Source organism: Ctenopharyngodon idella, chromosome 20 (genome assembly GCF_019924925.1).
Source record: "Ctenopharyngodon idella isolate HZGC_01 chromosome 20, HZGC01, whole genome shotgun sequence".
Classification (NCBI taxonomy): domain Eukaryota; kingdom Metazoa; phylum Chordata; class Actinopteri; order Cypriniformes; family Xenocyprididae; genus Ctenopharyngodon; species Ctenopharyngodon idella.
In genome coordinates, this window is record NC_067239.1 from 20,580,209 (window position 1) to 20,597,266 (window position 17,058).

At 37.3% G+C, this 17,058-nt stretch overlaps 3 protein-coding genes across 6 annotated transcripts; 1 reads left to right on the plus strand and 2 right to left on the minus strand.

The window, feature by feature from the left end:
• Window positions 1–460: 460 nt before the first annotated feature.
• Window positions 461–5,215, minus strand: acat2 (acetyl-CoA acetyltransferase 2). The gene is made up of 9 exons (XM_051874173.1): window positions 5,006–5,215; window positions 4,301–4,435; window positions 4,034–4,215; window positions 3,798–3,915; window positions 3,570–3,713; window positions 2,698–2,820; window positions 2,448–2,602; window positions 1,738–1,848; window positions 461–1,339 (listed from the first exon to the last, which is right to left on the minus strand). The coding sequence occupies exons 1-9, from the start codon at window positions 5,052–5,054 to the stop codon at window positions 1,169–1,171; spliced, it is 1,188 nt and encodes a 395-aa protein (XP_051730133.1). The 5' UTR covers window positions 5,055–5,215; the 3' UTR covers window positions 461–1,168.
• A 292-nt stretch (window positions 5,216–5,507) lies between these two features.
• wtap (WT1 associated protein) lies at window positions 5,508–12,084 on the minus strand. 3 transcript variants are annotated; one of them, XM_051874171.1, is made up of 8 exons: window positions 11,864–12,077; window positions 11,034–11,071; window positions 10,881–10,936; window positions 10,725–10,783; window positions 10,434–10,561; window positions 9,470–9,648; window positions 6,818–6,972; window positions 5,508–6,710 (listed from the first exon to the last, which is right to left on the minus strand). In XM_051874171.1, exons 2-8 carry the CDS (start codon window positions 11,061–11,063, stop codon window positions 6,046–6,048), a joined length of 1,272 nt encoding a protein of 423 aa, XP_051730131.1. In that variant the 5' UTR covers window positions 11,064–11,071; window positions 11,864–12,077; the 3' UTR covers window positions 5,508–6,045. The 3 variants fall into 3 exon arrangements, 2 of the variants coding, with proteins under 2 accessions (XP_051730131.1, XP_051730132.1); XM_051874172.1 differs by lacking the exon at window positions 11,864–12,077 and adding an exon at window positions 11,717–11,807; XR_007926738.1 differs by lacking the exon at window positions 5,508–6,710 and having other exon boundaries at window positions 8,748–9,648; window positions 11,864–12,084.
• Window positions 12,085–12,816: 732 nt separating this feature from the next.
• sod2 (superoxide dismutase 2, mitochondrial) lies at window positions 12,817–16,520 on the plus strand. 2 transcript variants are annotated; one of them, XM_051874175.1, is made up of 5 exons: window positions 12,817–12,971; window positions 13,763–13,965; window positions 14,422–14,538; window positions 14,636–14,815; window positions 16,126–16,520. In XM_051874175.1, the coding sequence occupies exons 1-5, from the start codon at window positions 12,943–12,945 to the stop codon at window positions 16,269–16,271; spliced, it is 675 nt and encodes a 224-aa protein (XP_051730135.1). In that variant the 5' UTR covers window positions 12,817–12,942; the 3' UTR covers window positions 16,272–16,520. The 2 variants fall into 2 exon arrangements, with proteins under 2 accessions (XP_051730135.1, XP_051730134.1); XM_051874174.1 differs by having other exon boundaries at window positions 12,858–12,971; window positions 13,736–13,965.
• The last annotated feature ends 538 nt before the right edge of the window (window positions 16,521–17,058 follow it).

Below are 17,058 nucleotides of genomic sequence, written 5' to 3' on the forward strand. Positions count from 1 at the left end.
GGTAACATGGGGCAGATTAGTTTGAATGATCAATTCTAATTCAATTTTCAGTTAATGTAAACTGTTTAAAAAGCTGCCATATTAGTACTTCAAATATATGAACAGAACCGTTTGCTAATTGCAACATTCATAAGGTTAATATGTTCCTAAAAAACAACTGAACATCTAAAAGTATAGCATCATCAATGACAAGCTGAGACTTTTTTAATAACCATATTATTTTATGTTAGAAATAACTGTTTCTTGTTTACAATGATGGTATTGTTGTTTAGATTTACAGACTCATTTTATCTGAATACAGGGGCTAAAAGAGTTGTTTTTGCTGTATATTTTGAACATAAAATGATAGCAAAATGCCTGACTTAATGACAGAGCAATCTGTAAAATGTGCATAAACATTTCTAGATGATTTACCAGAAATGTGGCCCAATTTATCTGTATTGACTGTAGGACACACAGCTCTTCTTTACATTTTTTATTAGGTGGTGAGATTTAGAGTACAACAGGCTAAATATGTAAACAGCTTTTCCCCTGAGGTATAAATTAACATTGGGAGAGATTATTAAAAGCAGCCTATTGGAAGCACAGGATAGAGGCTAATTTTGCTTTTGGCACGTTTGACATTCTCTAAGGCAGGTTTCTATTGCACAGTGTAGACAGGTCCTGTTCTAAATTTCCTATTCCAATTTCCTTTTTGCAGAAACAAACTGATTCCATTCAACAGATGGATTAATACACAAAGAACACAAACATTGATATGCATGTGTAATACATGGACAGACCCAGTTTAAATACCAATAAAAGCTCTACTATAAGAGTAAATCAGCCACCATAGACAGTTAACACAAAAAAGGAATGTCTTAAAAGCTGGTATACTTCAATAAGTCATTTTTATGTACCATAAATCACTAAAGACTGAAGGAAATACATTAGTTTTAGTGCAAAATACATTAGATACACTCTATATGATACATTGGAGATGATTTTACACCAGAAACCAGGAGTAGCCATCTGTAAATTACAGTAATTTACAGTACATACAAGTACTGACTTAATACCATAGCCTGTTAAGATTTGTAAACATCAACAAAACGTTTTGAATATGGAAATTGGTTTCAAGGTCTGATTAAAAGTGTGGTCATTTGTCTATATCAGCAGTATTCAGCCCTTATTCTCTCTCCACACACATGGCAATGCCCATTCCACCACCTATACACAGTGAAGCGACCCCTTTCCGTCCCCCTGTCCTCTGAAGCGCATGGAGCAGGGTCACCAACACTCTACAGCCAGACATACCAAGAGGATGTCCAAGAGAGATCGCACCTCCACACACATTAACCTGAAGGGAAAGAGACAAATCTCTCTCACACACACATGGATATGTCAAATAAATACTTAGAAAACCATGTCGTAAAGGTTCAAAATTAATACTTAGCGATCCACACACACATATGCATATATGTGTGTGTGGATATACATGTTTTATATATATATATTTATATATTTTAAATATATATATTTTTTTTACTTAGACAAAGAGTTCATTTGGTTCATTAGTGTAGTAATCTGGTCACCGTGGTGGACCTCCAATATTTGCAATAATGGAGAGATTCAACATGATAATACACTTGTTTTACTGTGGTAGAGAAATCATTGGGTAACTGTGTCAATATAATATTGTGTAAAGCTGTATGAATTATGAAGCAAATAATGAATAAAGTGGAGGAAATAACACACCTTGTCAGGGTTTAAACCGAGCTCCTTTACCACTGCAACGGACTGAGCAGCAAACGCTTCATTTATCTCGAAAAGGTCCACCTCATCTAGCTTCCATCCGGCTTTATCAACCTGGTTAGAAAGTAGATGCAATTCAGTTCAAAAACCAGTATTATTGCTAGCACAAAACAAATTGGCATTTAACAATAAATTGGTGAGGACTGTAGCAGGAAACATTTTAATTGAATTAGCAAATGTTATTATTCTCTCCTCTCTTGTAAGTCACTTTGGATAAAAGCGTCTGCTAAATGTAAGAAATGTAAGTGATAATGCATTACATTACATTATATTATCTCTCTCTCTCTCTCTCTCTCTAATTGACCATTCCAGTTGTATCTGACTCTTGGTGATTCTATGACCATGTCTGACTGACATTACATGGCTCAAACAAATAATATAACAGCATAAATCATAAAACACAATTATAATTATATCATATCATATCATAATATATAAAATTATATTATTTCTCATTATTATATATATGGACAATTCTGCTCAACCATTTAGATTTATTTTAAACTCTAAATCTGGGTCTTTACTGGTATTATATTGGTCCTCCGAGTGTCTATAAGTATAGTGTCTGTTTCAGGACCAAGCACTGATTACAAGCATTCATCCTTCATTCATGTGGTTGAATTAAATCCTCTGACGACTCAACAGACACTCACAGCTTTTCTAATGGCTGGAATTGGCCCTGTGCCCATAACTGAAGGGTCAATGCCTGCCTGAGCCCAGGATGTGATGCGTGCCATTGGTTTTAAGCCCCGCCTCTGGGCCTCTGATTGGCTCATGAGAACAGTAGCTGCAGCTCCATCATTTATGCCTGTTAAACAAAAAACATTACAATGGAGAAAAGCACATTAATATCTGTATGCAATGAAGATGTCAAAATTGAGTGTCAAAGACATCTCTATTTACCTGAAGCATTGCCAGCTGTCACTGTACCAGAACCATCCTTCACAAAACAGGGCTTCAGTTTGGACATGGCATCGATATTACTGCCATGCCGAGGAAATTCATCAACTTTGACCTCGACTGGACCTGATATGGTAACATAGGTTTTATTTGAATTCATATTCAGTCAGAGATAAATGCAAGCTTAAAGATAATCCACTTGAAAAAGTATCTGAAAACAAAAATGTACTTGAGAAACTACATATTAGACAATTTCAGAAAATACACCTTCAATTCATTTTAGCTTTCTTAGGCAACTTTCTTGTTCCAAGCATAACAAATTTTGTGAGGTTTATGCTTAAATTGTTAATATCATTATAAAGACAATTTTACTAGAAAACAAGACAAAAAGATTTTTTTTTTTTTTTTGCAGTACAACGCTACCTCAACTAAATACACTACTGTTCAAAAGTTTGGGGTAAGATCAAAAGTGACATTAAAGACATTTATAATGTTACAAAAGCTTTCCATTTGTCTTTTTTTTTAAACTTTCTATTCATGAAAGAATCCTGAAAAATATGTATCACAGTTTCCACAAAAATATTAAGCAGCACAACTGTTTTCAACATTGATAATAATAAGAAATGTTTCTTGAGTATCAAATCAGCATATCTGAATGATTTCTGAAGGATCATGTGACACTGAAGACTGGAGTAATGGCTGCTAAATATTTTGCCATTACAGGAATAAATAAAATATATTAAAATAGAAAAGTTATTTTACATTGAAATAACATTTCACAATATTACAGTTTTTACTGTATTTTTTATTTTGAAACTTTTAAACAGTAGTGTATATAAAAACTTTATTATTGAAAATATAAAAGAGCCTCTTGCCTTTCCTAGAGGGAACAGTAACTGGCACAATCTCCTGGTCAAAATAGCCGGCCTTCTGAGCTGCTTCAGTTCTGTTCTGTGATGTCACAGCAAACTGGTCCTGAGCCTCACGGGACACCCCCCACTGCTTGGATACATTCTCCGCTAACACATGCACACAACCAAAACTAGATCAATTATCCTATTAAAGGGCACAATAAAGCTAGGCGATCTGTTTTAAGAAATTACCTGTGACTCCCATGTGGTAATTGTAAAAGGCATCTGTGAGTCCATCAGTCAATATAGCGTCCTGCAAAGTAGCATCTCCCATCTTCACACCTGACCTCATCTGCACTATATGAGGAGTCTGACACGCAAAATGTTGCATGGTTATCATTAGATCAAGATACGTGTATTTTACTAACATAGACTCTACTCGAATGTGCCTTCTTTTTACTCTAAGATTAGTGTCATAGATGTCCTACCCGACTCATGCTCTCCATCCCTCCTGCTACTACTATAGTGGATTCTCTAGTCATGATGGACTGAGCACCAAGACACACAGACTTCAGCCCAGATCCACAGATCATCTGACAGCTCCATGCAGGCACTGAGTATGGGATACCAGCACCAACACTTGCCTGCCGGGCAGGGTTCTGCCCGTGACCTTGACAAAGTAAAAGTAGGAGAAGCTAAGCGAGGACTATCAATCCACAAGTTAGAGTACACTACATGTAGTGCTATAATATTACCTGCAGTGAGGACGTGACCCATGATGACTTCTGAGACCTCTTCTGGATTTACATTGGCCCTCTTCAGAACATCTTTAATGACTAATGTCCCCAGATCATGGAGGGGTACACTACTAAGAACTCCATTGAATGATCCTGTGAATAAAATTGGCAAAACATATTTAAAGCTTTTGTTTTAACTGAACATTTAATTATAATTAATAGAATTTAATGCTATATATATAGCACACACACACACACACACACACACACACACACACACACACACACACACACACACACGAAGAGGTTTCGTTGACCAATCATAAAAATCATAAAATTTCTTCTGGCCATGGCGATACAATAAATTGACCAATCAGAGCACGAGAACACTAGGGAGAAGGCGGGGCAACCAATCAGAGCAGCTCTACGTTTCTTCTGCACCATAGTGAGACTACAAGACTGTCGTGTAGCTAGAGTATTAGCTAATTACAATAAACTAATAAGACATTTATTTTGACGATATAAAACTACAGCGAAGAGACTCTCTTTCATCGTGCAGATCATTTGGTTAACTTGTTAATTCAGGTAGTGGCAGAGGAGATCAAACTTTCTAGTATAATCTGTCAATAAGCTACAACAGGATACCCTGCAGTTTACAGCTACAAAGAGGTGCTTTGCATCGTGTGGAAAATATAATGATAATAGACATGAGATGAAATTTACCTATAGGTGTCCTTGCAGCAGAAACGATAACAATCGCATCCGTGTTCATCTTTGCTGTAGCTCTGGTTTTTCCGTCAAGTTCCTTGTTAATATGCGTCCAGTGGGCTGGTTCTCTCTCTATATATATGCAGGTTGTTTCGAGGAGCCTCCTACCTCACGCTGTCTCATTCATTTTATAAGAGTACGAAAGAATCATCACCGAGATCTAAGTCTGAAGCATTGGTTTTATTTTTGTGTAGCGCCATCTAATGGTGTGGACGGTTAACAAAAAGCAGCAAAACACTGAACTAAATTAAAAATCAGTTTCATTATTTAAAATACCACTTTTTATATCAGAAACAATTCAAATATCACTTAACATACTCACTAAATACAGACTTCAATGCATTTTTACTGACATTTTGGGCATTAAATATATATAATTAATCCAAGACATTGATAAACTAATTGAATGTTTTTTGAGAGAATTCATTCAAAACAGAAAATCAAAGCAACATTTGAGTCATATTAAAATTCTTTATTGATATTTGGTCAGTACATGAAAAGGATTGAAATCAGAATTTAACAAGATACATTTCAAAAAACTACACACAAGTCAAACAAAAATGTTTTCCCTCGTCATGTAGAGGAACAAAAAGTTCAACATCAGGAAACTAAGGACTCTCTGAACTTGCAGCTTCAAGACTTAATTGAGCTTTTTGATACGATACATCACACGTAGCTAAATGATTTCTAGTGAGAGAGCAAATGAACAGTACAGAACCAAGTGTTCAATATTACTTTGACAGTGGAAAATGGTTTAAAAGTCATTCATTAAAAAAAAAAATTCAAATATACAAACATAATGTTGCTTATTTTATAAACGTAATCAGCTTTGAGCATGTCACAAATGCACTGAAATAGGTTATAATGGGAGGTTGGGTAGAAAACAAAAGTGATGCAGTTGACCATTTCTCAAACAAGAACGAACTGGCCTGAAGTGTGTGACTTTCTTGTTTGTCATGAGTTATTTAAAAAATGAACATGAAACTTTAAGAATGTTACAAAACAGACCCTGTGGAGGCATTGGAGGTGTTGGTGGCAACTGTCGCTGCAGATGAGTCCAGGCCATTCTGAGTGCTGTGCCGCGTACCCGCAGTCCTGCTGCCTTTGGAGACAGCAGCGGCCTCGTGGGAGTCAGCATTGGAGTCTGTATCATTCGAGTGCTGGGTCACTGACGTCTCACTGCCCGTAGGTGAGTCCACGCTCTCATAGCCTGCACTTAGCTGAGTCACGTACCCTTCTCCACCCCTCTGGCTCACAGCATCTTCTGAGTGGTTGGAGAGTTTTGACATGCCACCATGGGTGGGGCTGGAGACAGAGGGCGATGGTGGGTAATCTTCATCTGCGCTGCTTGCTTCCCTATAGAGACTGGATCCAGACACGCCCCTCTGAGAAGAGTTCCCGTTGGAGGGTCCATTGGACACCCTTCCGCAGTCTTTCCCCACATTTGAGCTGGAGGTGTTCATAGGTTCACTTTGAATGGAAGGTTCAGAGGCCGTTGAAGGGGAAGTTCTGCTCGGACCAGCTCCACTAGAAGTGCCTTGGGTTTGGTTCATCTGAGACAACTGCTGCCTGGTCTCCCTTAGCTGCTGCTGAAGAACCAGAATGGTGCTCTGCATGCCCTCCACCTCCTCATCCAGCTGAATAATGAAGTCATTCAGCTCTGGACCACATAAATGCAAAGGTACAAAAAAAAAAGTGAGTTAAGTTGAAGTCTATTTAAAATGAACCATGAATGGAGTGAATGAATGGAGAAATTCTTTAGCTCACCATCTTGGCTGCTCTTGAGCTCTTCACTGTACTTCTTCTGCAAGGCGAGCTCGGCCTCCAGCTGGGCGATGCGCCCCTGAGACAGCTGCCTGCCCAACTCCTGATTCTCCTGGATCAGCATGCGACATTTCGCCATCAGCTTCTTACCCGTCTGGCTGCAAGGGAAACAAGTCTAACATCACATCGTGAACATGGCCACAGGGTCAATACAAGTGGCCACTGCATTTATGAACTGGGTGGTAACATTCGCCAACCAGAAAAAGTTTACAATAAACTATCTAATAGCCACACTGGTCTTTAGACTGCTAACTATTGTTGACAGTAGAGTTTACATGCACTTAAGAAAATGGCTTAGTTCTGTATAAAGCGGTATTCTGAAACTAGTAAACATGGTTGAACACACTTGGGCTTCTGTCAGAGATTGTGTCTTATGTGGACATGTAAATGCATAAGCGGGGTTCTTACAACTTTTTGAAAAGTGCAAGTGCATGGAAAAAGGTTATACAACTAAAGTAATAGCAGTAAAAAGAAACCCAATTTACTATCATGCCATATGTATAAACATTTTAAGAATGCACTGCTAGCTCAGTGCATGTAAGCGCAATGGCGGATAAGCAGTTTTCTGGTGTGCATGTAAACAGTCAACAACAATCAAGAAAATCAAGTAACAGTTCAAACAATTCTGGGAAGAGACGGGTGAAAGACCAAATCAAGTTTAACCATCAAGTGCAATACATCTGAACAGATGGTAGCATTCCAATAGGCCATTATCCAAGTTGCAAAACCAAATTCATTCAAAAAAAAATAATCTAAAAGCAGAGATGTTCACAGATTCAATTAAAATTAGTACCTACCTGTTAATCTAAAACCAGCTATGAGCAACAAAGCAATAATTGCATCAATTGAGGCTTAATGTTATTGTGACTGGTCATATACTAAATGACAGCAGGTAAAAAAATGTTTAAAATTTTCCCAACAGTAGGCAATGCAATTTCTTGTATTATCATTGAGATAAAATAACTGCAAAACTGGATGTGCCAGAACACGTCATTTAAATCAGCAGCATATTTTACTCTTCTATTTGGGGTTAAGTAAATGCAACCCATTTCTACTGAAAAACTCAGCAAAGACTGTACTGATATATTGATATACTGTACAGAGATGCATTCAGTACCTTGAGTTTAATGGTCACTAGGGTGCTTTGGTGTCAAATACAGTAGTCAGTAATACTACTGTCCTCAAAATAAATGATTTGGAATCATTTCATAGCAAATGCTGGTATTTGACAATTAAGCACAAATAAAATGTGAGGTAAAAATTGACTATTTCCTTAAACTGGTTCACCATTTTTCTGGACAATCTGCTGCTAACCTCCAAAGAAATCTGATGAGTCACTTAATGCCACTTTAGAGCAGACAATATTTCAAAATACTTGGTAAAAGAATTCTTAACCAAGTTGTTTTCATAGATTTGCAAAGTAGAAGCTCTAAAACTACTCTTGAATCACTCAGTTTTAAATGCAACTATAAAGTTAAAATGTAATACTGACATAAAATAACTACTGAGCAAAACACCTGCAAAGGAATTAAACGTGACCCGAGAGAAATAAACAGAAAATAATTAAAATCCTCACTGGGTGACCGCAAAATAAAAAGTGGATTAGAAAGGTGCACAAGTTAAAGTACAAATGATCATACACAGACATTTGAACAGCTTGAATAGTTTCCTCTAACACACATTGCACATTTGCATTCACATTGAAAAGAACAATTATATTTGCATCTGCAGCAGCGCAACAGCCAATTTAAGGTGTTCACCAAGTCTGTCAATTAATTTGGACCACACTGCTGTAAATGCAAGGTGCATTTCCAGAGCAAAAACAAAGTATAATATTACGAACACAAAAAAGAAAAGGTTTAAGACACTGTACCGTATGTCGCACCTGTGAGATGAACATTTATCAAAGTCTTTGCAGATCAGAAAGTCTGATTCCTTCCCCAAAGTCTTACATCATAAAGGCTTCCGCCCCCAAAGTCTGCCTCCCCATTTCATTGCATCACACTACATTCCCACCTCCCTGTTACATTCTAGATTCTTAACCAGAGTCTCAAGGTGTCTACGATGGAGTTTAAATGGGGGCATACTCCTCTGCAACACATTTAGTAGGGCCATGTCATGTTTTAAATGTTCAATCAGTGATCTTTAAACTACAGTTCAGTCAGCTCCAGAGCCAACGCTTTGCTCAAGTCTTTCATAGGCCGCCTTTTTTGTTACAGGAAGCTTTCTAACATGGGCTGTTGGGGCTGGAAGGGGGGCGTTTCCGACGTGACCACCTCTTCAGGAACAGTCCCGATTCCTTCAGGCTTCTGTACCATGAGGGGTGTGGGGGGAGAGAAAGAGCTGAAACAAAAGTGTCACCTGACCAAAACTTGTGTTTTGTTCTGATTTTACATTACGGTATGTGTAATAGCAGGGCAATACGAAAGAAAAATGTCTTTTGTTCTGAGCTTTGGCTTTAAAGTCTGAGTCTCGTTGTGAGCAAAACATTTCAGTCTTCCCCCACCATTATCTGCACTCCTGCAGAGGAGAAGGTGGGGGTTGAATCAGGAAAGTCTTGACTTTTTGTTTGGAGGGGGAGTTATTTTAGTTTACCTATCAGGTGTAAATTTCCAGGCACTCAGTTCATTTTGGGCTTGCTCCAGTTTGTCTTTAGTCTGTTCCAGTTCAGCCTTCATTTTGAGGAAAAATAAGTTGATGGCTGGGTCCACCATGGACGATCTCAGCTGAGCTGCACTCGGTTGCTGGACTTGCTTCAGGTACTGGATTTGGGTCTGCAAGGTAAGGGAGACCATTAGAATGGATCTCAGTATGTAAAAAAAAAATGACATAACATCAATGAAGGCATATGATGCCCAGTCTGTATATATAAAAAAAAAAAAGGACTCTTTCGCTCCGAAGCTAGTATATTATTAAATAAAAGGTTTGAAAACCAGACCTTTACAATTCACATCACTTAGATTTATTTTTTTTTTACTCCATGCCAGCTCCTATGGCTATTTCCATGGTGAGAAAAAATTATGGTAGAACTATATAGGTTTTTAATGTCATTTTTAAAATCATTTGTACCTGCAACAATTGTAAAAATAAATAAATAGCAAAACTGACTGTGAAAGTTGCACTTAAAGGTGCAATGCTGTGGTCATCATTCTCCACCAAAATTTGCTTTAGTTTTTGTCTGCTGTTCCCAAGTTGAAATGCTAGAAACAATATTCTCATTTCTGCTTCTGTACAACTTTGATGAATTACAGTGAGCATTTGTATGACCAACATTTGCAAACACATTTGACTAGAACACAACAGCAGCTATTACTTAGGTAAATATTCAGTGATGCTTCACAGACAAGTCAGTACAAAAGACAAATGCAACTGCTGTGTGTAAAATCTTTACACTTGTATTTCATATTCATTTAAATACTACATCCACATGCTTCGGAAATGGAAGCATCTACTAGTCTATCTGAAACACTCATTTTCATTTAAGCAAACTGACCTAGTTCCTTCAATAAGAACTGACCATGAAGCAGAAGTAAAAAAAGAGACGTAGTAACATACTTACTGTACACTCTTGCATTTCCTGCTCTTTAGTAGCAAGCCTCATGACCAGAATGTTCTCTCTGCGTGCAGATTCCTGCTGTTGCTGCTTCAACTTCTCCTCAGACTCTTTCAGGCCCGTCACATCATTGGCTGCAGACATTGCAACATAAATTAGATGCATTAGTTATCGACAATTTATTTTCTGCACAACATAAATATAACATCTAGTTAACACAAAGACTGAATACTCTTTGCACGAGTAAACCACTCAAGACCATCAATTATTCAGATCATCTGGGATGTGCAAACTTACAGTTTAAATCAGCATATTTCGCCTCCAGCATCTGGACGTAAGCTTCATGCTGCTTCCACCTACACCAGGAACAAAACATATCAGCATTACAATCTGGAAAGCTTCAAATTACATGTATACCCTTAAAGTTTATTGCACAACAGAATGGTTGCACACCTAGTACAGAGCTCCTCTCTTGTCAGGGTCTTCATGTCAGATTCACTAAGGCGAACCTGCAAGGACAATAAATAAAGAATGAAGACTTATAAAAGGACCTTGTTGACGGAAAGAGATTCATATAATCAGATTAGACTGCGACAATGAGCTCACCTTCTTCGGGAGAGGTTCTTCATTGGTCATTCTGATCTCTGTGAAGAACAGAAGCACACAAATCAAGCATTCAGTGAAACGACTCAAAGATACACGGGCATTTCAAGCAACAATATGAAGCAATGGTCTAGAGGTAGTTGCGTGGATTTCACACGCCTACACATGTGCAATTACAAATATAGGCCACCAAGGCGGGCGATTCGCTGTTTTTTTTTTTTTTTTTTTTGCATTAACGCAACAATTACAGTAAAAGAGCCTTTTAAATCAAGTGTACGTAGTAATGCATTTCAAAAACTAATGATCGTAAAAACGCAGCGAAAATAGAGAAAATCAGTTGCTCGATTGGAAAAATGAAACTGCTCCAATAATCGGGTTTACTGCTCAAGCATTTCATGCATCTTTTCCACATTTATTATTTTTTATAAGCGAAATAGTAAGGTAATCTGATCGGCCTCCAAAGAAATTTACCATTTAGCTTATAATTGTCCTAAAAAACAAAGTTAACCTTATTATTTAGGGAAAACGAGTTCGCCAGTTTAAAGAGTGCTAAATACGCCAACGCTCCGCGCTGCAAACAACCGCGCCAATCTGATAGTCTCACGATGCTCGTTACTGTCGTTGAAAATGTGAAGCTTAACTGGCCGATAATGCACGTTTTTCTTAAAATAAAGTCAATAAATTACCGTCAAAGGACGAAGAGGAATAAAAATGTGCCGGCGCTTTCTTGGAGCAGTTTCGCTGTCACAAAATGGCGGAGAAGGAAGAGACTCTCCCTCTCCGAGAAGCAGTACTTTATCTGAAATAACAAAATAAAAACTCTTAGCACTTACCAGACCCAATTCACTTCGACCAGAATGACGCGTATTTCTTCCAATAATAGATCTTAAGCGCTTATGTTGAATTATTTGTTTCTCGGAAGGAGGGACAGCTACAATTTTTATTTAAACAAAGTGCAGCCCGTCCGCCATGACCAGCGTGTACGCGATGTTCAGCCGCACAGCATCAGTGTGTTCGCGCGAGCGCTGAGGGGGAGGAGCACGTTACCATACAGTGTTGTTGCCATGTTGCCGTTAGTCAGTGAGAAATCGGGTCTCTATCAACTATAGTTAATAGTTAAATGTGATAAGTATACACAAACTTGTGTATAAGTATATACAAACGACATTAATTTTAAATATGTATATAACTGCTTCATCCCGTGTTTGTGCTTCCCCAAAGTGGTCGCTCATTTTAGATTTGTTTTTCAGACCATGTTGCGTGTTTCTCTTGCGGGATCTGGCAACACTGGCATTTTAATGTTAACTTTACGTTGACGTTTACCAGTTACATGTTTGAATGAGCCAGCGTATATATGTTTTTCATCACATATGAGGAAACTATAGATTCCTTCGTTATACAAAGGCTTGAGTGATTATTAATCCACCAGTTGGTTTGCTCTTGGTGTTATTTCTGTATTAATCAACATTGTTCAATTACTTGTGATGAAATGTGAGACATAAGAAACAGTACAATCGTCATAAACCACGCATTACATATTCTGCAATGAAACCACTACTTTACAGACTACTACTCTGCAAAATAAGGCCTAGGATGACTGGCCGAATTATACTAATTGGCACAGGGGGTGCACCCTTATTGCACCCTCATTAACTTACACAAATTTCGTTCAGTTGAGATATATAAATTGAATTATGTTTTAAACAGCTTAATTTAATATTTCACCTGTAAAAATCTTTACGTTTCAGCCCATAACCAAATAAAAAAAAAAAAAAACACTTTTGCGTCTGACCCCTATTTTGGATATAATGGTACGCTCTAGTCCAAGTTGAAGTTGAATTTCAAGGGCAGGTTGTAATGGAGCGAGTTTAGGTCTGTTCAGTGCATGTGTTGCTATATGACGGAGTAGAGCATGCTGTGCAGAGTCGGATATGTCCGCAGGTATTTAAAACAGCTCTCATATTGTGTGTGTGGCTAACTGAATAACCAGGGTTGTTTATTAAATCAATGGCGGGATCAATAAACTGCGCACTTTTATGTGTTGGGTAACGTTAGAGCGACCAAGCTAACAGCATCATACTCTATAATAGTTTGCGTAACTGACATAACGAGTGCAGTTTAGATAATTTTTATAGAATGATATTTGTTAATTACATGTAATGGCATCATCTGCTGCCGATTTGAGGCTGCCAAACAACAGCTTAGTTTGTTATAAATATCTAATCCATTAATTATGTGTAGCGCTAGATTTTATTTGAGCTAACAATATAAACCTGTTTTGTCAGTCATAATTAACTTTATCAGAAGGCACTCAATCAGCTCATATTCATTGCAGCTTTGATGGAAATAGATCATATAAACACTTACATTCAAGTTTTATGCTCGTATATTATATAACTAATATAGTTAGGCAAAGTAATCTGAACACATACGATCTCTTGCAAGATAAAATATAAAGGCACCTATATGTTTTCTTGTATAATGAGCAATTTATATTCTGTGGGGAAAATACTAAGCCTGGAATTATACAGACTTATTTTATAAAAATGCTCTGGTCACCTGACTGCTGCCATGTAGCAACAATCCAGTGTGAACTCAACTCACCCCAGTAATCCAACATTTCTGATTTACCCTGCCTAGTTCTTACAATACTTTTGTTGCAATACTTACATTCCTCATATAGACAAATATTTATAAATAAATAGTTTTTTTTTTATTGCCATCCATTCTAGGTGCGCTGCCACCTTGAACCCCATTTTGGGTGCTGTGGCCTCTAGACAGAAGCACACACTTCCTGACCTCCCGTATGACTATGGTGCACTTGAGCCTCACATCTGTGCTGAGATTATGCAGCTGCACCACAGCAAGCACCATGCAACCTATGTCAACAATCTCAATGTCACTGAGGAAAAATATCAAGAGGCACTGGCCAAGGGTAAGTACAATAAATGAGCCTGATATGCATCTATTGGTTCTTGTTGATGGCCAGTGTCACTCAAAGCAGTCAAAAATGGCTGATTTTGCTTTTTATGAAAAAGCCCTCCCTGAATAAAATTCCTGAATCAAAATGTGATTAAGTAAAACTATTAAAAATAATTCTGAAATCAAATAAAAATATTAGATGAAAAACTCAATAAAATAAAAATTAAAACTAAAAACTTGATCTAAAAATGTAAATATAAAAATAAAAGCTAAATCAAAATCTTAATTAATAGTATATCAACAATACTAAAATTACACTGAAACTTGAGGTTCACTATAATGTAGGCCAATGTACTTATCATAAATGGTTTAGTGGGAAAATAGCAGTATAAATGTTTACATTTACTACATTCTAAGGTTTAGAATTGTCTTAGAACAAGTCTTCGGTTTTGCTCTTGCTGTGTTACAGGTGATGTGACGACCCAAGTCTCCCTTCAGCCTGCATTGAAATTTAACGGTGGTGGTCATATTAATCATACCATATTCTGGACAAATCTGTCACCGAATGGTGGAGGAGAACCACAGGGTGAGAGATTTCAATCAGCTTACCCCGGACATGTTTCATGTAATGTATGAAGTATATAGTTGTATATGATAAAGTTTTTGGTTCTTTCATATTACAGGTGAGCTGTTGGAGGCCATTAAGCGTGACTTTGGCTCATTTCAGAAGATGAAGGAGAAGATGTCAGCTGCCACAGTGGCCGTTCAGGGCTCAGGCTGGGGCTGGTTGGGCTTTAATAAGGACAGTGGAAGACTGAGAATTGCTGCTTGCGCTAACCAAGACCCTTTGCAGGGCACTACAGGTAAATGTTCCTTAAGAAATGGTAGAGAATAGATCTATTTTGGTAATGTATGAGTTGACACTGTATTTTTTCTATACACTCTTAACAAGACCCTCAGTGCATATATACTCTAACTTAATTACGACAGTTGACCATATCCACCCTATTTTTCCACGTGGAAGTAAGCTATTTTCTGTGAATGTGTGAGACTTCTGATTCATTGGCTGCTATAGGTAAATAACTAATAGAATAACAAAGTGCAGTAAACGATAAAACTATTTGCGCTACAAACCAGTGTTTTTATAGTTACAACAATACATTAAAATAATATGGCAAGAAATACCAGTTTGCAGTATGAAGCAAATTAACAAGCTGTTTTGTACAGATATAAATAACTGGAAGCATGTGACACAAGAAGCCAGACATATTCAATTTACAAATGGCCACGCACACTCTTACTTTAAAAATATGGTGGATGTCCCTATATATAGCAGTTGTATGAATTACTTAAAGGTACACTATATAACTTTTGTCCCTCTAGTGGTTAAAAAACAAAACGGCATGCATTTTGCTGAAGAACATTGTTTTGGTTGTGCTTCAGCTCTGCGTGACCGTGGATGAATATGACCCTTCACAATAGATAATTCTTAACAATGAACTTTGTTAGAGAGCTACATATGGCAATTTTTTTCTGTAAAAAAAAAAAAATACCTTACTCACCTGTTGAGTAATAAAAACGCCATCCCTGTCACTTTTACAACATTTTAAATCCCTTAGTTCTTGCCATCTCCAAAAAGCCAAGCCAATGTTGAATCTTGTTATGTTACGAGTTCTGTTGCGTTCTCTTTTTTTGCCAGCAGACTCTCATCTGTTCGGCTTTTATTTATTTATTTATTTTATAAAAAAGGGGGTGATTCCCCGGGAGGTTCGAGATTTAGCGTGCCTTTACGTCAGCCTTTTTGCTCATTGTGACAACCTATGCCACTCTCACGCCATACCCATGTCAAAGTATCCAGAGCGACCTTTCTCTATTTAGGAGGAGACGCACGGGCCATAGACGTATGTACGCAACTTCCTGCGAAAACCATCCCAGCAGGTCTAAAATATAAATGCTTATAATAGGCTTACCATAGTGAATCAGGGTAAGACAAAAACACATTTTGGAAGAAGAATTGAAGATGTATTGACTTTGTATTGAACAAAACCAAAAGTTACATAGTGTACCTTAAACGTAAAGCAACATTCTGGTAGACTCTATAGAAAAAGCTTTTTTTATAGTTGTTAAAGTTTTTAAACTTATAATATATCCTGTTTCTTTTTTTAAATTGGAGGTCTCGTCCCACTACTTGGGATAGATGTCTGGGAGCATGCATACTATCTCCAGTACAAGAACGTTAGACCGGACTACGTTAAGGCCATCTGGAATGTTGTGAACTGGGAGAATGTCAACGAGCGTTTCCAAGCTGCCAAGAAATAAATTGCACCACACTTGGGGGTGAAAAAAGGAACACAGTGTCCATTTATACCTTCGAAGCGCACATAATCAGACCACATTACAACCACCAAACTCAACTGTGACTCTAGAGATGCTTTATGGTTCTTGACAAGCTCATTTTCCCATGCAGAATTGTGCAATGTAACTCGTAGCTTGCGTTTTTGTTGAGTCGAAATCAAGAATATGTACGTTTATGTTATCAGTACATGCAAATTAAAAGATTGAAAAGACTGAAGTAGTCTTTGTGTTTTCTTGTTTTTAAATGTAACCTTGAAAACATTTATAAAATATTAATAATATAAAACATACATTCTGTTTTAATATTTATTTTAATATTACTAATATGAATCCTACCAAACTGAATTATTTTAAAGTTGATAACATGTCATTCAGTGCAGTGAGACTGGAATTTGTTAACATAACGTTTTGATAAACTGACAACAGATGCATTTTACAGTGTTAGTCCTTTCATTTAGAAGGGTTTTATGCATGAAGTGTTTTCTCCTTGTAGCAACAGCAGAGGGTGCCAAATACCAGCAGGTTTAAAATATATGGAGGGATTTGGAAGAATGGCTAGATAACCAGACTTGAATGGATTATGCTGTGAAAAACTATTTTTCCACAAACTGAAAGTGACGTGACTGTAGTGGTAATTGTTCCTGTCAGTTGTTTTTTCTTTCCCACTGACACATGATTTAAAAAAGTTACCCTCATGTGGCTTTTGTAATCAAATTATTCCTTATTAGTGCTTTATTACTATTTTCAGTTG

Bases quoted from the DNA above. Each gene is read 5' to 3' on its own strand.
- acat2 (XM_051874173.1), bottom strand. From the start codon at position 5,054: ATGAACACGGATGCGATTGTTATCGTTTCTGCTGCAAGGACACCTATA. The intron at 4,216-4,300 runs GTAATATTATAG...TACTTTGTCAAG, and splicing joins GGGTCACGTCCTCACTGCAG to GTCACGGGCAGAACCCTGCC. The intron at 1,849-2,447 runs GTGAGTGTCTGT...CTTTCTAACCAG, and splicing joins TTCCAGCCATTAGAAAAGCT to GTTGATAAAGCCGGATGGAA.
- sod2 (XM_051874174.1), top strand. From the start codon at position 12,943: ATGCTGTGCAGAGTCGGATATGTCCGCAG. The intron at 13,966-14,421 runs GTAAGTACAATA...GCTGTGTTACAG, and splicing joins TCAAGAGGCACTGGCCAAGG to GTGATGTGACGACCCAAGTC. The intron at 14,816-16,125 runs GTAAATGTTCCT...TTTAAATTGGAG, and splicing joins CCCTTTGCAGGGCACTACAG to GTCTCGTCCCACTACTTGGG.
- wtap (XM_051874171.1), bottom strand. From the start codon at position 11,063: ATGACCAATGAAGAACCTCTCCCGAAGAAG. The intron at 10,562-10,724 runs GTAAGTTTGCAC...CAATGTCTGCAG, and splicing joins GAAATATGCTGATTTAAACT to CCAATGATGTGACGGGCCTG. The intron at 6,973-9,469 runs GTAAACTAAAAT...TTTCCCTTGCAG, and splicing joins TGGAAATTTACACCTGATAG to CCAGACGGGTAAGAAGCTGA.